Raw genomic sequence first — 20,092 nt, 5'->3', positions numbered from 1 at the left:
TGTTCCTGGGGTTATCTTGGGATGGGATGAAAAGGCAATCATTACAAAAGTGGGATTAAAAAATTCATCCCACAAGTAATCATTACAAGAGTGAGATTAAAATAAACCTAATGCTAAAAGGCAACCAAACATGGGATGGGACCAAAATTTAACTTACTCTCCCACAAAACTCCCAAGAACAAAAAAAAACTCGGCAACCAAACAGAGCATGAAGTGTGCCCCATAGTACTTTTCGAAGAAAAAAAAAAGGGCGATCATATTTTCACCCCTGCAGTACGCATTCGCCCCTTTTAACGTGATTTGACGTCAAAAAGAGTTAAAGTTGCCACTGTTTACGTTATAAGGCGGGCGCATGCTGTAGAGAGGGTGAAAATATCATCTGCAAAAAAATGCCGTACCTAACGTCCACGCTCGGCCACCTTTTAACCAGTAGTAGTAATAATTACTACTGAACCTAACGTCCACTAGATATTTTATACGGTGTAAGCCCTTATAGTCCCGTATTTTTCTAAAAGTACTGTACGGCTGGTGAAAGCCCTTATAGACCCGTATTTTTTCTAAAAGTAATGTAATGACTGCGTCGTAGGACGATCCAAACCGTCCATTTGATTGGCCACATTATAAATAGGTTGTGCCCAAAAAAATATTTAAATATAATGTTTTAAACCCTCCCATCTATAGAGGTTTCCATGATATGAATTTCCTCCATAGATAGAAGGGCTATGATCATCCTTTGGAAATAAATTTTTGGGCACAAAAAAATGGACGGTTCAGATCATCAGATGGTGCTGGACGTAGAGTGCTTTTATAACAATACGGGACCATAATAAGGGCTTACACCAAATAATTTCTCCACTTTCAGTGTAGTTACCAATTATAAAATCTCTAACAATTATCCACATGGAAGGAAACTAGACGAACGGTCAAGATCATGTATGGCCCCGCTGTTTGGTGGACGTGTTGTTGTGGAGCCTAGATCAAGATAAGAAAAGTTTTAATGGCTTTGATGCGTCTTAATTAAAAGGATCTCTTTTTCATCACCCCTGATCGATCAAAGGGCTAAGATAATATAATGGCTTTGAAAATCTGCTCACTTTTCAGCATATTTTGTATTAAAAAATAGATGCGAAATGCCTTTCCTCCTAATTCCCTAGCAAATTCTTTTTCAAAGATAGCGTTCAATTGAATACATTCATATCTCTCTCATTTGCCAACACATAAAAAGAACTTTTTATGTGCTTTTATCTCTTTCTATTTCTATTCTCTGATTTAAAGTAAGAACATTAAACCCAATTTGGTGATTTACAACCAATGATGTCCTTAAATATGAATTTCAGCCATTGATTTTCCATGCATCAATCTTGAAACTGAGATCTCTGTTTGGCATGAGACCTGGGACCCACTAGGTCGCCCTGTGATCCCATCCGATCAACGGTCCCAATCACCAAGATGAGAAGTCTTTCTAGGCTATCTCTACAAGTCCAACAACAACTACATAAAGAGTCAATTTAGTATCATGTTAAAAGGTTATTATTCGGTCCTTAAGGAAGGCAGAGGACATGCATGTGAAACCATGACCGTTTATCTCATAGAACATCATGAGGTCTTGGACTCCTGGTCAAGGTGTTCTCTACAGCATTATAAAATCCTGAATTTTACAAGCTAGAACGTGGATTTTACAATCCTGTAAATGGTTTTAGCTTATAAATATTCAGGTTATCGAATCCGAATTTTGGTCAGTAATGTCCATGATTTTAGGGGCCGTTTGGATATGCGTATTTTAGAATCCGGGATTTCTTCAAAATTGTAGATGAGAGATAAGAGAAGAAGCAGACCAGCCGTCATTTTTTGATTTCTCACCCTTCTTTCCGACAGCAAGGGAGCAGCAAATCATCCCATGTTTCCAGGTTTTAGAAATCTTAGGATGAGAGAGAGATTTCTAAAACCTGGATTTCTTACTTGAAATCCAAGAAACGCTGTCAGGATGCAGCAATTTGATCACGAACCCTCTTTTATACTGTTTGGATGTGCGGATTTTAGAATCCGGGATTTCTTCAAAATTGTAGATGAGAGACAAGAGAAGAAGCGGACCAGTCGTCAATTTTTTATTTCTCGCCCTTCTTTCCAACAGCAAGACAGAGGCAGATCATCCCATGTTTCCAAGTTTCAGAAATCTTAGGATGAGAGAGAGATTTCTAAAACCTAGATTTCTTACTTAAAATCCAAGAAACGCTTTTAGAATGCAACAGCTTGATCATAAACCCTCTTTTATACTGTTTTTTCAAACTAAAACGTTGTTTCTAAAATCCGCGTCTCCAAACGGCCCCTTATATCCCTGGATTACAAAATCCATTTATCCAAACGGCCTCATATGGATCCCATCACGTAAATGAGACACAAGTGAGGCCTAATAAGTGTTTGTTTTAGGAAGAAGTGTAGATGAAAAATATTTTTTTGAAGAAAAAAAAATTGTCTCCACGATTTAAAGGGACTTGACATAGGTATGGCCCATTCAGTGTTATATAATTATAAATTGAAGTCCCTCTAAGTAAAACTAGATCTGCTACCAAGTTACTTATTTCATTTGTAATCAAACAATTGAAAACTTAAGGGGCCATTTGGATACACGGATTTTAGAATCCTGGATTTCCTCAAAATCCTGGATAGAAGATGAGAAGAAAGGACACCGTTGTTTTCTAATTTCACACCCTTATTTCCGTCAGGCCAGAGAGCAGGAGATCGTCCAATTTCCAGGTTTTAGAAATCTCAGGATGTGGGAGAGATTTCTAAAACCTGGATTTCTTACTTAAAATCCAAGAAACAGCATGCAACATCTTGATCATAAACCTTCTTTTACATTGTTTTCAAACTAAAACCTGGATTCTAAAATCCTCATATCCACTTGGAAGAAAAAATTCCTTTCAAACTTTTCTAGAAAATTACAAAATCCAAATAGGGGCGTATAAAAAAAATTCCATGGAAATTAAAAGTTGCTTTTTTCAGTGCTGCTCACCCTCGGAACTTTGGAGAGAATCGATGGAGCGACTTTGTCTCGCAATATGAATTCAGCACAAAACCAAGCCATATGCTACTGCTCGAGAGTCATTAGACATATCAGGTTGAATTTGTCGAACTCCATTTTCTGTTTTTTAGTTCTCCGCCAAAAAGAGAAGAGTATGAAAACAATACCGACAAGGGTTAAAGATCACAACCTAAATATTTCATGAAAATTCCATGGAAGGTCCAGATCAATCGAATATGAAAGCTAAAAACCACCAGTGAATGTATTTTAAACACTAGGGATTTGCTAGGGAATTTTGCGGAAAGGCATTTTGTGGCTGACTTTTATATGAGAAAACAGCAACTCGGGCTCACTTTTCAGTAGATTTTGTCTTATTCATTTAATGTCAGCCCCGAAATGCCTTTCCGTGAAATTTCCTAGCAAATTCCTAGTTAAAGTATAAAAGATTAAATAACGCCTTCTCCAACAGCTTAAGCTTTTGGAGTAATCTAGTAGTTTCACATCAGAGCAAACACCCAGGTTCAAACCGCCTTGATAGCAAAATCCACATGCAATGGGGGGCCACATGTGCCAACTATAGGCCAACCCTAAAAAGGAGGGGCCACACGTGAGAGAGATTGTTTAAGTATAAAAGATTAAGTAACGCCTTCTCCAACAGCTGAAGCTTTTGGAGTAAACCGGTTGTTTCACATTCGTACATATGGGTCTTTTTGGTTGTGCGGCAGACCGAGAGACTAGTGGAATAAGTAGTCAAGAGGGGAGGAGACAGGCATTGAATTTGCCGGGAACATACCTCAGAGAATAGCGGTAAGCATTGTTTGATTGTCAACCTCGTAGAGTAGTGGTAAGGGGTGTCATTAGCAATATAGAGAATTGAGAGAGATGTAAGAAAAGGAAGGAGACCAAGAGATACAAAAGTATCAATCCCAAGAAATCCAAGCAAAATTCTACCTATTTTTTTGTGGGTTTTGGCTTTAGATAACATAGTGAGGGACAAGGGTGGCGAGACATGCAATTATTGATAAACAACGCTGTTTTGGCAATCAAACAAGGGTCTTTATTGATGTGAGACCCAAAGGCCCACCCTAAGCCATGAAGGCTTTTGTTGGGGATCATATCTTGATTGGATTAAATGGACATGTTGGAGATCCAATTAGGGTTTGACAATTGATAAACTTTTGATTTTTGTTGTCATCTATCTTACATGTATTCTCCAAGATTAAATATCTCGGACTTCACATGCATCCTCTAGGACCCAAAGATGGGTTCTTGAATAATGGAGCGGACAAAAGTACAAGTGAGGCCCCCTTGTTAAATGATCCAGACCATTCATTTTTCTAGACCTTGCATTGGAGGATCATGTTGCAAAATCAACCCCATTTTATGTTGTGGCCCAACAAATGAACGGTTTAGATCATCTTATGAAAATGGGCCCCACTGTACTGTTCGAAACATGCGGGACATCACGCGCACACACTGTATAAAATCACATTTAAAAATGGGTACTGATATAAGGCGTGGGGCCATCTAATCCATTTTCAAAAAGTACTGTAAGGCCCACAACGTAAACAGTCTGTGCCCCAAATATCATTTCCATCGGATGATCCTAACCCTCCGATCTATAGAGGGACTGAACACCATGTAAACCTCTAGAAAATCCGAGGGTTAGGATCATCAAATGGTAATGATATTTGGGCACAAATGAACGGTTTGGATCATCACATGGAGTAGGCCGTACAGAACTTTTCGAAAAATACTAAACGTTACGGCCACACACCATATAAAATATGCCCTAAGTTGGTGTTGGGAGTAAAAGCTTCGTCTCTCTCTCTCTCTGATCGTCTCGTTCCTTTGAATTTCCGATCATCTGCACCTCAAAGGTAACCCTACCTTTTGATCGTTTTATTCGTATTTGTAGGTTCTGTAGTTTGATATAGAGATAAGAGATTTTTGTGCACTGTTATCAGAGATTTAGGGTTTTGATTCCATTACTTGTTATATGTCGTACTTATATGAAGTGAATTGTTTCATCTCTCTTTAACTCCATACCTTTTTATCAGAGATTTAGGGTTTTGATTCCATTACCTGTTATATTATTTCAGGATTTTGTTGTTTTAACAAAATGTCGCAATTAAATCATGATATTTTGAAAAAGTCGGAGATATTTGTCACTACGCTCTTAAAATTATACACATCTGTATTATTTTAAGTAAAAAGTTTTTCACAAATTAACAATTGCCAAACACCTAGGCCTTGAATCCTAAGAAACTCAAGAACATCATTCCATCAATAAAAAAACACATACCACTCACCTTCCAATTTAGACATAATCTGGTTAAAAGAGCATAGCAAGGGCCCTATCATCCATGATGGTGCGAATCTCTTTCAACTTCGTATTCTCCTCTTCTATCCGGCTTTCTGTGCTCGCAGTAGACCCAAATCTGCATAACTGCTAGGCTTAGAACGATGATCAATGCAGTCAAAATAATCTTGGTCTTTTCCTCATATAGAAAAAAATATTATTACACTAAAGATACAAATGGGATTACCAAGTAAATGTTAACATTGCATTGTTCAAATTCTATAAGGGCCCGTTTGGATACTCATTGGATTTGGATTTGGAGGTGAATTTGGATTTCTAAAATCCATTGATTTGAAATCAAGAATTTTAAAATTCACAAATTTATAAATAATGCCGTTTGGATGACCACGTATAGATTTGGATTTCAAATCTAAATTAATTCTTTTTTTGTTTGGATGCTCTTTGGATTTGAATTTGAAATCTAACAAAACCAAAAAGCCCTAAAATACTTGATATATGGGCATTTCAGCCATTTTCCATGATCCAGGGGTATTCTAGTCATTTTACCCTATATGGGGGTATTTTGACCGTTTTTTATGTCATAAGGGTGTTTTAGTCATTTTCCATGACTCGGGATATTTGGTCATTTTCACCCGCTATAGGTGTATTCCGGTCATTTTGCATGGCCCGGGGGTATTCTAGTCATTTTACCAAATATGGCGTATTTTTATCATTTTTATCTCATGAGGGTATTTTTAGTCATTTTAGTCATTTTTCATAAGCCATGATCTTGGGGTATTTTTACTTGATATAGGGGTATTTCGATAATTTTCTGTGATCTTGGGGTATTTTAGTCATTTTACCCTTTATGAGGTTATTTTGATCATTTTTATGTCATAAGGGTATTTTAGTCATTTTGCACGACTCGGAGGTATTTTGTCATTTTTACCTGGTATAGGGGTATTTCTAGTCATTTTACCTAATATGGCGTATTTTTATCATTTTTATCTCATTATGGTATTTTTAGTCATTTTAGTCATTTTTTATGAGCCATGGGTCATTTTTACTTTATCTAGGGGTATTTTAGTACTTTTCCATGATATTGGGGTATTCTAGTCATTTTACCTTGTATGAGGTTATTTTGATCATTTTTATATCATAAGGGTATTTTAGTCATTTTGCACGACTCGGGGTATTTTGTCATTTTTACTTGGTATAGGGGTATTTTGGTCATTTTGCCTGACTCGGGGTTTTCTAGTCATTTTACCTAATACGATGTATTTTGATCAGTTTTTAATGTCAAGTGGGTACTTAAGTCATTTAACACTTTTTTGGTATATTTTGGTCATTTTAACCCCTTATTGGTCAGATTTAGATTTATAAATAACCTCTCGCAGAAAGGATTTATAAATCCAAAAAATTACACTAACATGAGGAATTTGTAAATCTTGTGGATTTCACTCAAATCCAAATCCAGATGTCATAAAGGCTTGCCAAACGTCGAATTTGGATTTAAAAATCCAAATTCACCTCCAAATCCAAATCCAAGGGGTATCCAAACGGGCCCTAACCTCATTTGTTTATTGGGAATGCTTCATGTCATGTTGTATAGCTGCTGAAATTATTATCACACCTTTGTATGAATGTTACGAATACATGTCTCTCTCATTTATTACCATCAATTACAAAAACTAAAATCAAATATTACGAAGGCTCTTTCTCATACATGTCTCTCATTTATTACCATCAATTACAGAAACTAAAATCAAATATTACGAAGGCTCTTTTTCTGTATAAAATAAAGATTTAAATAAAAAACACAAACCTTCAAAGTTACTTTTTTTTTTTTATGAATGTTACGAATACATGTCTCTCTCATTTATTACTATCAATTACAGAAACTAAAATCTCTCTCATATATTACCATCAATTACAGAAACTAAAATCAAACCTTTCAAACTTGCTTTCTTTTTACTTCTGCATTGGATTCCATACTCTTGACTTGTGTCTTCTCTTGTGGGAAATCATCCTAAATATTAACCTTGCCAAGGCTCTTGAAGAAACGATTGCTCAAAGCAATGAAAGTGGAGGAATTCTAAATTAATTCAATATTAAAGATAACTCCAATTAATGCTAAATTCAAACGTATACAGAAAACTATTTCAGAAAGGAAACCTTTTTGAGATAGATACGAAAGTAATTCTATTTGGCAATAAATCCAACAATTAACGTTTTATCATGCATAAAGAGTAACTGCAATTTAAATTTCCTTTATGGTAAAACTTAATTAAAAGTGAGATAAATAGAAAAACCAAATTTTAAGGAGGAAAACTATTAGTAGGATATCTTGGTTAATCTCAAACCGATTGAGCAGGTAAATCCAAAATTATAGGGGCGATTTAAATTTCAAATGCAAAACCGTATTGATAGCATGAAATTCAATTTTGAGGGACGTGGGCAATGAAATTTATTGCCGCAAATTCAGTTTTGTACGGGTGGCAAACCAAAATTAATTGTGGCAAACGATTTTGAAGGAAAAAACTTTTTCCAGAAAAAACTTTGAGACTTTTTCCAGAAAAACTTATCCCGGAAAAAAGACGAATGACAACGGAAAGTTAGCTGCTTAGTATATATTATAGATACCACATTTCACATGCTTATAAATATAATTGTTTTTTGAATGGTAATAAATTTATTAATAGCAAACGGGACCAAGATGGTCAGAACAATAAAGGAAAGAAAAAAGATACAAAAATTGACAAACCAACAAGAGGAATAAAGAACCGAAATCAAAGTGGCAAGGAATCATAGATTTCTAACAATTCCTTATCCACGCTCTCTCTCGCTAAACTGTCTGCTACACTGTTGGCAGATATTCTAACGTGAAGAAAGGCTGAAGATGAGGATCTCATCTAGTCTTGAATTCCGTCAAAGTAACGATCAAATCTCCAAGGATGATGAGGAGAGCGCGAAACCCAACGGATGTAATTATGTAGCACATATTAATATAATATACCATTATACCGCTAATGCATTTGCAATTTTGATTTGGATGTGCATTTCGGTTTCGGTATCATTTTGGTAGGGATGGAAATGGAAACATTTCAGTCGTTTCGTGTCGGTTTCGATGAAAATTTAAACCCATGCAGTGGAGTACTTAGTGAGTGACCTATTGTTTCTATATAGAGCATATACAAAGATGACATAATTAGTTTTTGGAAAGACAGTTGGTGCAAGAGATGCCGTTAATGAATATGTTCCCAGAACACTTTGCTATAGCTACAAGTAAAAAAGCAAGAATTCAGGATTCATTTGTTTGATTAAACGACAGGATTTTGTAGAAATTGACGTTTCGGAGTAACTTTTTCGATAGGGTGATTGATAGGGTTGCTATGTTTATAAATTCTTTGGATTCCGTTTTCATTAAGAGGGAAGGAGATGAAAAAAGGGTTTAGATATGGAACTCCATCGGGGTTTTTAATGTCAAATCCTTCTATCATCACTTCTCTCCGATCTTGTCGTCCTTGCCAGGAAACAGAATTTGGAGGATTCCTACTCTACTTACAGTGTGCGCTTTAGGTTGGGCGACTCTTCTGGATAAGATTATGACAGTAGATCACCTCAAAAACCGAAACTTCTTAATTTTTTATCATTGTGAGCTTTGTGTAGAGGTGGGAGAAACAGTAGATCACCTTTCCGTTTTGATGTGTCATGGGTTTTCCCTTCTTCGCTTGATGAGCTCTTTAATAGTTGGTTCCTTGTCCCTTGCCACAGAAAAGGCAGAATCCTTTGGAGATTGGTACTGTTAGCCACCATTCGAGTAATCCGGAAAGAAAGGAGCAATCATATCTTTAATAATATATCCAGAGGCGCCCTTATTTCATATATACAAAGGTGATCCCATTAACTACCATTTGGGCAAAAGTTTTATCGCACTTTAGCCACGTCTCAAGCTATGATTTTTAGATTGTTTTGGAAGGAGGTTTGCTTAAGTGTGGAGAAGATAGTCATTATCTCCACACCCCAATGATCCCCCCTCTGGAACCAGGCATGTTGAAATTGTATTTTGATGGGTCAAGTATTGGTAACCCTTGACCTGTTGGAGTGGGTGGGGTTTCTTAGATATGAGTACGACATGAACAAGTGGTTATTTTTTTTCAGGAGCCAGTTGAGGGAATTCAGTCATTTTTTCATCATGTGAGGAGATCAGCCAATAGCAACGCCGATAGATTGGCTCAATCTGGAGTTGGTAGGCCTTGTTTCGAGCCTTTTCGCCATCTTCCGCGTTGATTTCCTTATGTTGTAGATTTAGTTTGACTTAGTCGCTTTTCTTTGGTCTTTCTTTTATTGAATTGACCATCTCGGTCGATGGGGTTTCTTCACCTTTCTTTTTTATTAATAGATTTATCTATAAGATTAGGCCACGTTTGGATACCTCATGTTTTTGTTTTTGGATTTGGATTTGAGTTTTGGATACAAAATACATCAATCATCCTCTTGCTGATGTTGTACGAGAGACGTCTGGCTGCTGCAGCGGCAAGGTCGAGGAGCAGTGAGGGTGAAGGTAATTGCCACAAATATTGATTTCCAAATAATGTCTTGTGGAACAGATTTGAAAATTGGATTTTTTTTTTCACCGTGGTAGCTGATTTGGAAATCTAGGGATCTGATACAGTTCCCAATCTTAACTGCAAATGTGAGAAATCTAATTGAAATCTTGTGGGTATCCAAACATGGCGTTAGGGAATTCCTGAAGGGATGATTTCTCTTTTAAGTTAATTTTTAATTTTTATGATAAGGCTTATATAATAATGATTGATGTCATATCCCTCCCAATTTCTTTGTTTTTTTTTTTTTCATTTATTTTGCAAAGTATGATTGCTCAATATATTGTGACTTTGGATGTCATATCCCTCCCAATTTATTCCGTCTTTGCTAGTCTATGCAATTTGATTTTGTTATTTTCTAGTCTGAGGTTTCATTTACATTATCGAAGAATATTAAATCAAGTCGTTACGAATTCTTAACTGAATTTATTTGATACATATATTAGTGTACAAAATAAGAATCTAGCTTAGATTTGTGTACACTTTCTAAGCCTTACGTCGCAGCTTTAGTATACCTAAGCGTGAGTTTGGGGTCTACTTGTATGGAACTGAATATTCTGCCTATCCTTTTTGTAATTGGGCTTGACTATGCTTTTATCATATTTGAATTTGACAGAACGAAAGTTTGCTACAATGTATCTTCAGTTTTACATAAATGAAAATGGTGATAAAGTTTACACGACCAAGGTACATTTCATTTTCTGCTTAGCTTTCTTTACTTGCGCTTGTACACATATTTACTTATCTGTTAGGCAGCCCATCTTTGTGAAGTTATTTGTTTAATTATTCTGTGTTATATTTTCCCTTAAATTTAACTTTTCTATGCAAAACTGGAGAGTTGTACCCTTGCTTGGCTCTTGAGCTTGGTCTATCCTTTTGCTTTAGTTAGCATGTGATGGATAGGGGACCTTAATGTTAAGTACATCTTCCTTGAAGATATGATTTTAGGACATGTGTCATTGCAAATTTGCAGTAATTAATCACGACCATGTGACTTTTCAAGCCCAACTTACCTACAAGAAATGTCATTGTTGGAGGATTTATATGTTGTTGCTTATGAGAAAGAGGCTTTTGTCAGTGACTGCTTTGCTCGTAGCCAGAGTAGCTTAGTTTGGTCTCCTAAGTTTAGGAGAAATTTCTTTAACAGGGAGTTGGATTCAGTATTCCTTTTTCTTAAGCTTTTAGATGGGTGCTATACTAAGAGGAATGGGCTGGATAAGAGAGTATGGACTGCGGATTCCTCTGGTATTTTCACTGTTAAATCTTTCTATTTTGCCTTGTGGTGCATCCTCTATCTCAGCCAAGGTATGGAAAATTCCTTGCGCGCCTAGAGTTCGTATCTTCGGGTGGGCGGTAAGTTGTGATCGGATTCAAACGATTAATTTCCTTCGGAATCGTGGTATGATGCTTGTTGACCATTGCCCCCTGTGCTTGGAAGATGGTGAATCTGTGGGTAATCTCTTCATGCATTGTTCTTTTGCCCGTCAGATAAGGAGTCTCATATTTCAGAGGTTTGGAATTTGTTGGGTTTTTCCTTTTACTATTTCCGAATTGATGCGCCATTGGATTTTTGTGCTGTGGAAAAAGAAAAGAAAGGGAAACTGTTGTGGAGTATTTGCCTTCTTGCGACTTGGTGGGTGATTTGGAAAGAGAGAAATTCTAGAGTATTTGAGGGGATAGCCAAATCTCGGTATTGGCTATATATGAAAATTATTGCTCTCACTATATCTTGGGCGAGAAGCCTTTCGGCTTTCCGTTTTGTATCGGCCTTTGACTTATGGGAGGGTTGGATGGAAGTATGTTTCAGTAGGGAGGATCGGCCTATGGTAGCGCAGCGGTGGGAGGCTTCGCCTAATGGGATGTTCAAAGTTAATTTCGACGGGTCGAGTCTTGGGAACCCGTGCCAACTGGGGTTGGTAGTCTTTACCGTGATGCTTGCGGCAATGTTAGTTGGGCTTATTCCGGCCCTCTTGGGGTATGCAATGCCTCGGAGGCAGAGATGAAAGCGTTATATCAAGGAATGAAAAGGCTTGATAGAGTGAGTATGGATTGTACTTGTGGAGGGTGATTCACTTAATGTGATTAGATGGTTGCGTGGATCGGGGTTGCCACCTTGGAGATTTTCTTCTATTTTCGATGAAATAGACGATCTAATATCGGGTTCTTCTATAGATTCAATCATGTGAGGAGATCTGCTAATGGGGAAGCAGACTCTTTGGCTAGGAGTGGGGTTAGCCGTTTGGAGTTGGAGTGGTTTGACTTTCTACCTCTTTGAGAGTTTTCTTGCTTTCTTTGTATTTGTACTTTCTTTCTTTTTTTCTTTTTTTCTTTTTGTTGGGGGGGGGGGGGGTCATCTCGGCCCTCTTCTCTTTTAATGAGTTCAATTTGCCATTTCAAAAAGAAAAAAGAAAGAGAAAAAAGAAATGTAATTGTTGGCGTAGTATATATTGAAGAAACTCAAAATGTTGGCAGGAATATATGGTATGTTGAACACTTTATGTATAGGAATTAGTGACAAACTGACATTGTTGTCAATAAGTGAACCGCTTTTGAGAAACTTGATTTACTCAAAAAAGTTTCTTTAATCTAATTGAGAGAAAGATCTTGGTTTTTTGGAATTAGAAAAACCTTGATCAAATAGTCATAGAATCAAACTACAATATGAGCGTTTAAACCTGAAAATTTTCAATTAGTCAACGATGAGCTTAAGTTTATCTTATTAAATGTTAGATGGAAATGATAAGATGTAATTGGTTCTAGCTGCCCCCAACACCCTTCTTACATTTGGCAAATGAGGACAATTAAGCCTAAAAGTTCTTTGATCTTGAATGTGTGTATTTTACTATTTTTAGTCCACTTGATCTTGTTTAGGATTCTTTGGCCAAGTATTCACTTGTAAAACTCTAGAGCCCCACAACAATGCCATGCAAAGTGAGATTTACCAACCAATCTTTTTAAGAGCTGATCACATGTTCCACTAACTTGAATAAGAAGGACACGAGCAAACTAAGCTTTCACTGATGGTTCTACACTTCTACCCAAGGTTTCATGTTTCGCTTTCGGTATGCATTTTGTTCATGATGGAAATAGAAATATGTCAGTTTCGAATGGGAATTTCAGTGGAAATCCTATGAAATTGCGGAAACTTATGGAAACTCCAAATGATGGGCATTTAAGATGAATCTTTAGGAAGTGATAAAATAAGCACATACACCCACTAAAAACCATCACATAAGCAAAAACTCCCCCCACACCTAGTGACATGCGTTGTTGCACATATCTGATAATTCAGTACATACCACTTTTCACATGTAATTCATATAAGTATCTATCCATAATACATAAACTACATTTCACATGTAATTCATATCAATATAATTCTGATTTCTGCAACATATAACAGTATAGTATGCCACTAAACTAATACACTTGTATTTTTGTTTTGGTATGCATTTCGGTTTCGGTATGTGTTTAGGGATCACCATTCACGCCATGCTTCAAGGGCATCCTCTTGAATCCCAAAGAGGCAGCCTTGAACTAACCTAGGCTGTATGTTGATTAACATCCGCATTACTTTCTTGATTCTGAATGTATGATTTTTCAAAAGGATATTGTAGACTATTGTTTGACTATGATTTTTCAAAAGGATATTGTAGACTATTGTTTGACTAATGAGTTTAGACTCTTTGATGCTTCTAACATTCGTTGGTGGTTTAATGAAACACCAAAAGCATCATGGCTTTTTGGGAGAAATAATACCTTTTAATATCCATAATATCTGTGGGTATCATCTCTCAAAATTTGTGAAAAGAAAGCTTCCAAAAAAAAAAATGTGAAAAGAAGCAAAGTAAAATCTTCAAGTCTGGAATATCTATCCCTCTTAAAATTTAAAGCTTTTGTTGTAAAAATCTTCTAGCTCAGGTGCTACTCCACGTATTGAACCTTACACACACACACACACACTCTCTCTCTCTCTCTCTCTCTAGCTCCCACTTCTAAACCTCTTGCTTCTATCACCAATTGCCATTATGATACTCTTAAAATTGAAGGCCTTAGTGGTAGAAATCTCCTAGTTCAGGTGCTGCTGCTGCTCTCTCTCTCTCTCTCTCTCTCTCTCTCTCTCTCTCTCTCTCTCTCCTGCGATGCTCCCACTTCTAAACCTCGATTCTATCACCAATTACTCCTATGATACCTTTTACGAGGAATGCCTTTTTAACTCAATAGGTTGTATATTGTTTGTATTTTTTTCCTTACTTAGCTACTAGAGACTAAATTACACAGTTAATAAGATACATTTTTGCCATTTCAAAAAAAGTAAAAAAAATAAAAAATTAAGATACATTTTTTTGCAATGTTTGTCACCAAGTTTCACTAATTTCTATCTTTTATACATATGTAAATTTGACACGGATTCCATCTTTTTATACATTTTAATTTCATATACACTTGCCAAGTGCTCCTGCTTCCTACTTTTTTAGGAACCAACACCTTTTCTGCATCCACTTCATCCAGCTACGTGGAATAGTATGTTAAAACTTTGGGAGCATCTTATGAACTATTAGTGATATTTGAGGTGACGTCGTAGTTGGTTTTGAGTGTCGTTTAAAGGTGAATTAGAAATCACAATGTCCAATGTCTTTTAGTCTCTATATAGTCAAAATGCCTATTTCTAAGACATGCCAGCAAAGATTATTATCCCATCGAGAATGATTTCAAAGCGCCTCTTGTGATTGCTTAGCAATGTTAGTTCAAACTTTGCGACATATATCCACCTATTTCTAAGGAATGCCTGCAACTGAGGCATTTGCATTCCTATCCCACAAACTTCCTTCTCAACTCTAAAATTCACAATGAGATAATCCAAAACTTTGCTTGTCCACAGATTTAAGAAGATTGGGAATCACATCAAAATCTGTTGTTTTAAATTGGCATTAGGCCTAACTCAGCAGCAGATTTGTCATCAAATACCTGTTGTTTTGGGCTCAATTAATGATTTATTGTAATTAGAATTTTGATGTATAGAAAGATTTTTGTCCATGGGTATAATCTAATTGGAGTTATTTTTAACGCTGTTCATTGATTGGCACAGTAGAAAATAATTTTTCAGTAGGTGTTTCTTACATGAAGTTCATTGATGTTTAGTTACTCTTATGCTTAACGATAATGTTTGTTCCCAAATTATCTATATATATTATAGTCTCCAATGAATGCTTGATTGTTCTGCTTGCAGAAAGAATCACCTCTCGGAGTGGCAACTCAATCTGCTCATCCAGGTAACTTGAACATGACTCTCAGTTCATTTCTTTTAACACTATTTTATAGTTTACTAATGGTCACTATCTCCTTCAATTTTCATTTTACATTAAAAGGAAAAAAATGAATTATGTTGTCATGACCTCTTCAATGATAATAAGTATTACCACAGTCAAGGAATCCAAGTCATCTTCCTTTACCTGGCTATCCCCAAGGTTCATTTTTGCTCTGCCATGCGAGCGGTAGCCTATCTAGGAGAGGTCTTACTTGATGGAATCTTGCATTTTTTTTAATCTTTGCCCTGGATCTACGCATAGATGACTCCGAAATACCCTGAAATGCAGATAGAACTCCTACCCAACTCACTATTGGGGAGAATATCTTTTGTTTGATGGTGTGGAAATTCTGACTCATCCTTTGAACTCGTTTGTTTCTTTCCTTCCATAGAGCCCAAAAGATCTCTACTAAAGTCAAGTACCAAAGGAATTTTCCTTTCTTAGTACGGGGGGGGGGGGGGGGGGGGGGGCAAACGACCATTCCTCCACTACCTCCACAATGTGATGAGGAAATTCTCACTACACCTTCGAGTGGTAAGCACGAAAGTCCATATTTTCTGGCGAACCTGGAATGAATGAATAGATGGTCCATTGATTCTCTTGCAACTAAGTAAAGATCACAATGATAGTAGTCTAAAGAAGGGATCTTATTAAGGGCACACTGGCCAAGTGAATGGGCAAGCCGTAAAGGGGTCGGGATCCTCCATATTCTGCAAGCTGGGGAATAGGTGTCAGGTGTCAGCTGCTTGTAGAATGGATGAACAAAGAATTCTCCCACTTGGTCCCATATCCACACTCTACTATCCTCTCCTCTGTTCTTGATGAAAACCAAATCTTGGCTCTCCATTAGCTGTTCCAAGCCATTAGTAATTGGGCAGATTCTTTCAAGCTTCTTTGATGATGTTGTTCAGTCTTTAATGACTCTTACCACATTTTGCTGGAAAAGTTGTTTTTTACCCAATATGAATAATTTTCTTTAACAGTTTCAAATATTGTAGCACTATCTATATCTACACAAAAAATAAGGGACAAGTAACTATCAACAGAACAAACATAAAATATATCAGAAGCATAAAAGGATCACTGTCAATCGCAGTTTGAAATTCAACATATTGTAGCACTATTTATATTTTCACAAAAGCAACCTCTAAGCATAAAAGGTAACAGAAAAATAACGATCAATATTACAAAAAATCAATTATATTATTGGCACCTGTTTTTATCATGAATGGTTACTATCCGAAGCATTATTCATGTAAAAGGTTCACTGCCCATTGTAATTTGAAAACTAGACTCAAGAGTGAATATAGTCATTTCCATTTGAGCTACTCATGATTCAATACAAGCATGAGTGGGTTTTCTTGTTAAATACTCATATTTATTTCTTCATATATGTGTCCTGATAATGTGAGACAACCAAATTGCATAGCTCAACGGATAAGTTGCTTGACTTTACTCTAGAGGTTGTGGGCAGTGGACCTGTTTTTGCTTGATAAGCATTCCCAAGCAATCTGATGTTGACACCAAAGTTATCGGAAACGCCCACGGAATGTGGGAAGCATGTTTCGGAAGCGGGAAACGCCGTGCTTCCCGAATATTGGAGAAGATCATTTCCGAAATGCCCCCAAGATGGGAAGCACATATCCTCATACGTTTCCCCAATATTTGGTTTGTATCAGTTATAGAATTACAGGAAAACAATATTACAGGGAAATACCATGTTCATTGTATTTTCATGCAAAGTTATTTAAGTATTCATGCAAAGTTATTTAAGTATTCATCCCCATTGGATTTATTGAAAATAGTTTCAAGACCCAATCTAAAATGATAAAAAGTCAACTTTCCGGTTCTTGTACAAAATCCGACATTTTTCGGTCATTCTGGGTATCTCCAAGCGATGGGGTATTTTGCCAATTTTAAAATTTTATAAATTCTATCATGTCCTAATATTATTAAATCCTAAAAGTCTTGTAAAAAAATCTCATAATTTGGTCTTTAAAAAAATTCATCTAGTCAGGCAGTGGTCAACATAGGCATTTCAGTTGACAATGATTTTCGTTTAAGTACATGTTGCATGTAATTTATGATGGTTGGATTCAAATTGCTTATTCTGGTTGGAAACTAGAATTTACTTGTTTTTTTTCCAGTTTTCCACTTATTTACGCTTCACCGCCTCTTCCCTTCATGCTTCCTTGACCCTTCACGCTTCTCGCTTCTCGCACTAGCAACTATGGTTGACACATGTGAGACACACTAATCACTTGACCGATATCATGTGCAAGTCTTGTCGCTAAACTATATGATTTGTCATAATGAATACAATGACACCTTTTGTCGACAGCTAAAACCTAAACAAAACTTCTCGCTTCCCACGTTCCTGAGAGCCTTCGCTTCCCGCTTTCACTTCTTTTCTTTTTTTTTCTGCACTAGCAACTATGGTTGACACATGTGAAACACACTAATCACATGGCCGATACCATGTGCAAGTCTTGTTGGCTAAACTATATGGTTTGTCATGACGAATATGGTGAAACCTTGTGTCAACACCTTAAACATAAACAAAATTTAGTTTGTGAGCAGAAAGCTACATTTGAAACCACATAGCTATAACTCTGAGTACCTTAACCCTTGTACACTTGTCATTCTTCTCAAACGGGCAAGAGAGAAACATCTTTGTTTTTTTTTTTGAATGATGCAAGAGCGAAACGTCTCCCATATGACATCCCTCAAACAAATGATTTTTGGAAGGGAGGATGAGACACAAAATGGACATTGAAGAAATGACAGGAAAAGAGCAATTAAGAGAAAAAAGAGAAAAAATATATGAGGCATGTGCTTCCCTCATCTGACTGTCGTTCCTCTTTGTTATAATCGTGAAAGAGAAGTGTCATCTATTTCATGGGAAGTGGAAACTAATTCAACTTTTGGTTCTTATGAAGAAAAATTCTCCATTCTGAACATTTTGTTAATTCAAAGAAAAGATAGAAAAAAAAATGATAGAATCAAGTCCCAACATTTTAAAACCTTGCACCTTCAGACTTATTTTCGAAGCCCAAATTGTTGAATCGTCGAACCCTAATATTCCAAACCAAGTTACTCATATATTATTCTTTGGGGGGTTCTTATTAACACCCCCTTTCCTATGATTTGTGGACACGGACACGAGTGTCACGTGTCGACACGGACACGGAGTGTCGGACACGGCAAACCCCCAAACTTTAGAAACGGGGACACAACTAAAATTGGAAGTATACGTAATCATGATTTGTGGATATGGATTCGTGCGTCCAGTTTCGACATGGATATGAGTTGTGTAAATGAGGTAAACACAATATTCAATAAAAAAAACAGAATGTCACACTTGAGATGGTACAAAAGCATGTCCACACACCCACATTAAGTCTAACACTTTCGGCAATACAAGTAAAAGTGTCCAAAGGATTTCGACATACGTGTTGTGTCGGACACGGCAGGACACGTGAGTCGGCAATAAATTCGAAGTGTCGGCCAAATCATAGCCCCTTTCTTTCTTCTAATTACTTAGTTAAGTTAGTGCCGCATTATTGTTGGCTATTACAACTTTTCTCGGAAAGAGTTATTGATGAGTCAACTCTATTTTTTGGTAAGTGGAGTTGACTCAACCAAGATCTCTGCTAATCGAGTTGACGTGCTAACTATTCTCAGTTTTTTGTTGAGCCAACTAGTTTGTAGAGAATGCAAAAAAATTTGTAGTAAAAGCGACATAAAATATGGGTAGATTAATAGTGCTAGTAAGTAGTTTGGTTTGTAGGGATGCTATTTATGAGCCCAACAGGTCAATGGATGACCATCAAACTAATCTGGAAAAAGGAGATCAAAGTGCAAAATTCTTGGAGGAGATGGTTCTACAGAGACTGTTGAAGAAAAATGGCCGAAACGAGTGACTCATGGGTGAGTTCAAGGGATGTTGAACACATGATTTTGGTATATCAGAGGGGTCAAGGGATGATGGACAGAGTCACTTTTGTGTGCCTGAATTGAGTCAAAGATGAAAAATCCTGTGGAGGACAAGCATTGATAATCATATGCTTATTGTTCATTATTTCCTCATTTTATTTTTTCTCATATGAGCATTGGTAATCATATCATATGCTTACTGTTTATTATTCCTCACTTCATTTGTCACAGCCCGCTTCTCCCCCGATGACAAGTTCTCAAGGCAAAGAATTCTTCTGAAGAAACGATTTGGTTTACTGCCCACACAGAAACCCCCTCCCAAGTATTGAGGGACTGGTATGCTTCAAAATGCTTGCCATTATTGTGTTGGGAGCAAATTTCAATTGCTAGTTGCCAGAAATTTTTTGGAGATTGTTTCGAGTTCTTTACAACATGCAAGGTTTTTCAAGCCTTTCTTCTCAGTTTGAAGAACAAGACTACTATTTATCACTACAACAGAGTTTGTCCAATGATTGATGGAATTTTGATCATAGCATATATGGAACATGTAGTCTTAGATATATTGTTGAAATTTCAGTCCTATATTGGGAATGTGGATTGACATGGATTGTCTTTGAAATTACAGAAATTGTTTTCTTATTATTATGTTTATAGGAAAGGTCTGGGCTGGTCGGTGTTTCCATATTGTGACACGGCGCACCTCATAGGGATGGAACAAATTACAGATTTTTTAGGTGATGTTGCGGTTTTCATGTATGAAACCCCTTGAAACAGAGCAAAGTTGCTCTACACCATGACCTTGGTAACCATACAATCTGTTTGCCTTCTGTTGAGCGGCAATTTTCGGTTTTCCCTGATCCGTCATATTTCCTTATCATTTTCCTATTTTATTTTATTTCTATGTGCCATTTTGTGT

The 20,092-nt window shown here is 36.7% G+C and overlaps 1 protein-coding gene across 1 annotated transcript; it reads left to right on the top strand.

The window, feature by feature from the left end:
• The first annotated feature begins 4,747 nt into the window (after positions 1 to 4,747).
• LOC143880774 (H/ACA ribonucleoprotein complex subunit 3-like protein) lies at positions 4,748 to 19,815 on the top strand. Its single transcript, XM_077383751.1, has 4 exons — positions 4,748 to 4,902; positions 10,548 to 10,618; positions 15,162 to 15,204; positions 19,408 to 19,815. The coding sequence occupies exons 2-4, from the start codon at positions 10,565 to 10,567 to the stop codon at positions 19,503 to 19,505; spliced, it is 195 nt and encodes a 64-aa protein (XP_077239866.1). The 5' UTR covers positions 4,748 to 4,902; positions 10,548 to 10,564; the 3' UTR covers positions 19,506 to 19,815.
• Positions 19,816 to 20,092: the final 277 nt, after the last annotated feature.

This window comes from Tasmannia lanceolata, unplaced genomic scaffold (genome assembly GCF_043159265.1).
Source record: "Tasmannia lanceolata isolate RefF3 unplaced genomic scaffold, GAP_Taslan_0.1 ptg000007l, whole genome shotgun sequence".
NCBI lineage: Eukaryota > Viridiplantae > Streptophyta > Magnoliopsida > Canellales > Winteraceae > Tasmannia > Tasmannia lanceolata.
This window is presented reverse-complemented; position numbering and strand designations above follow the sequence as displayed.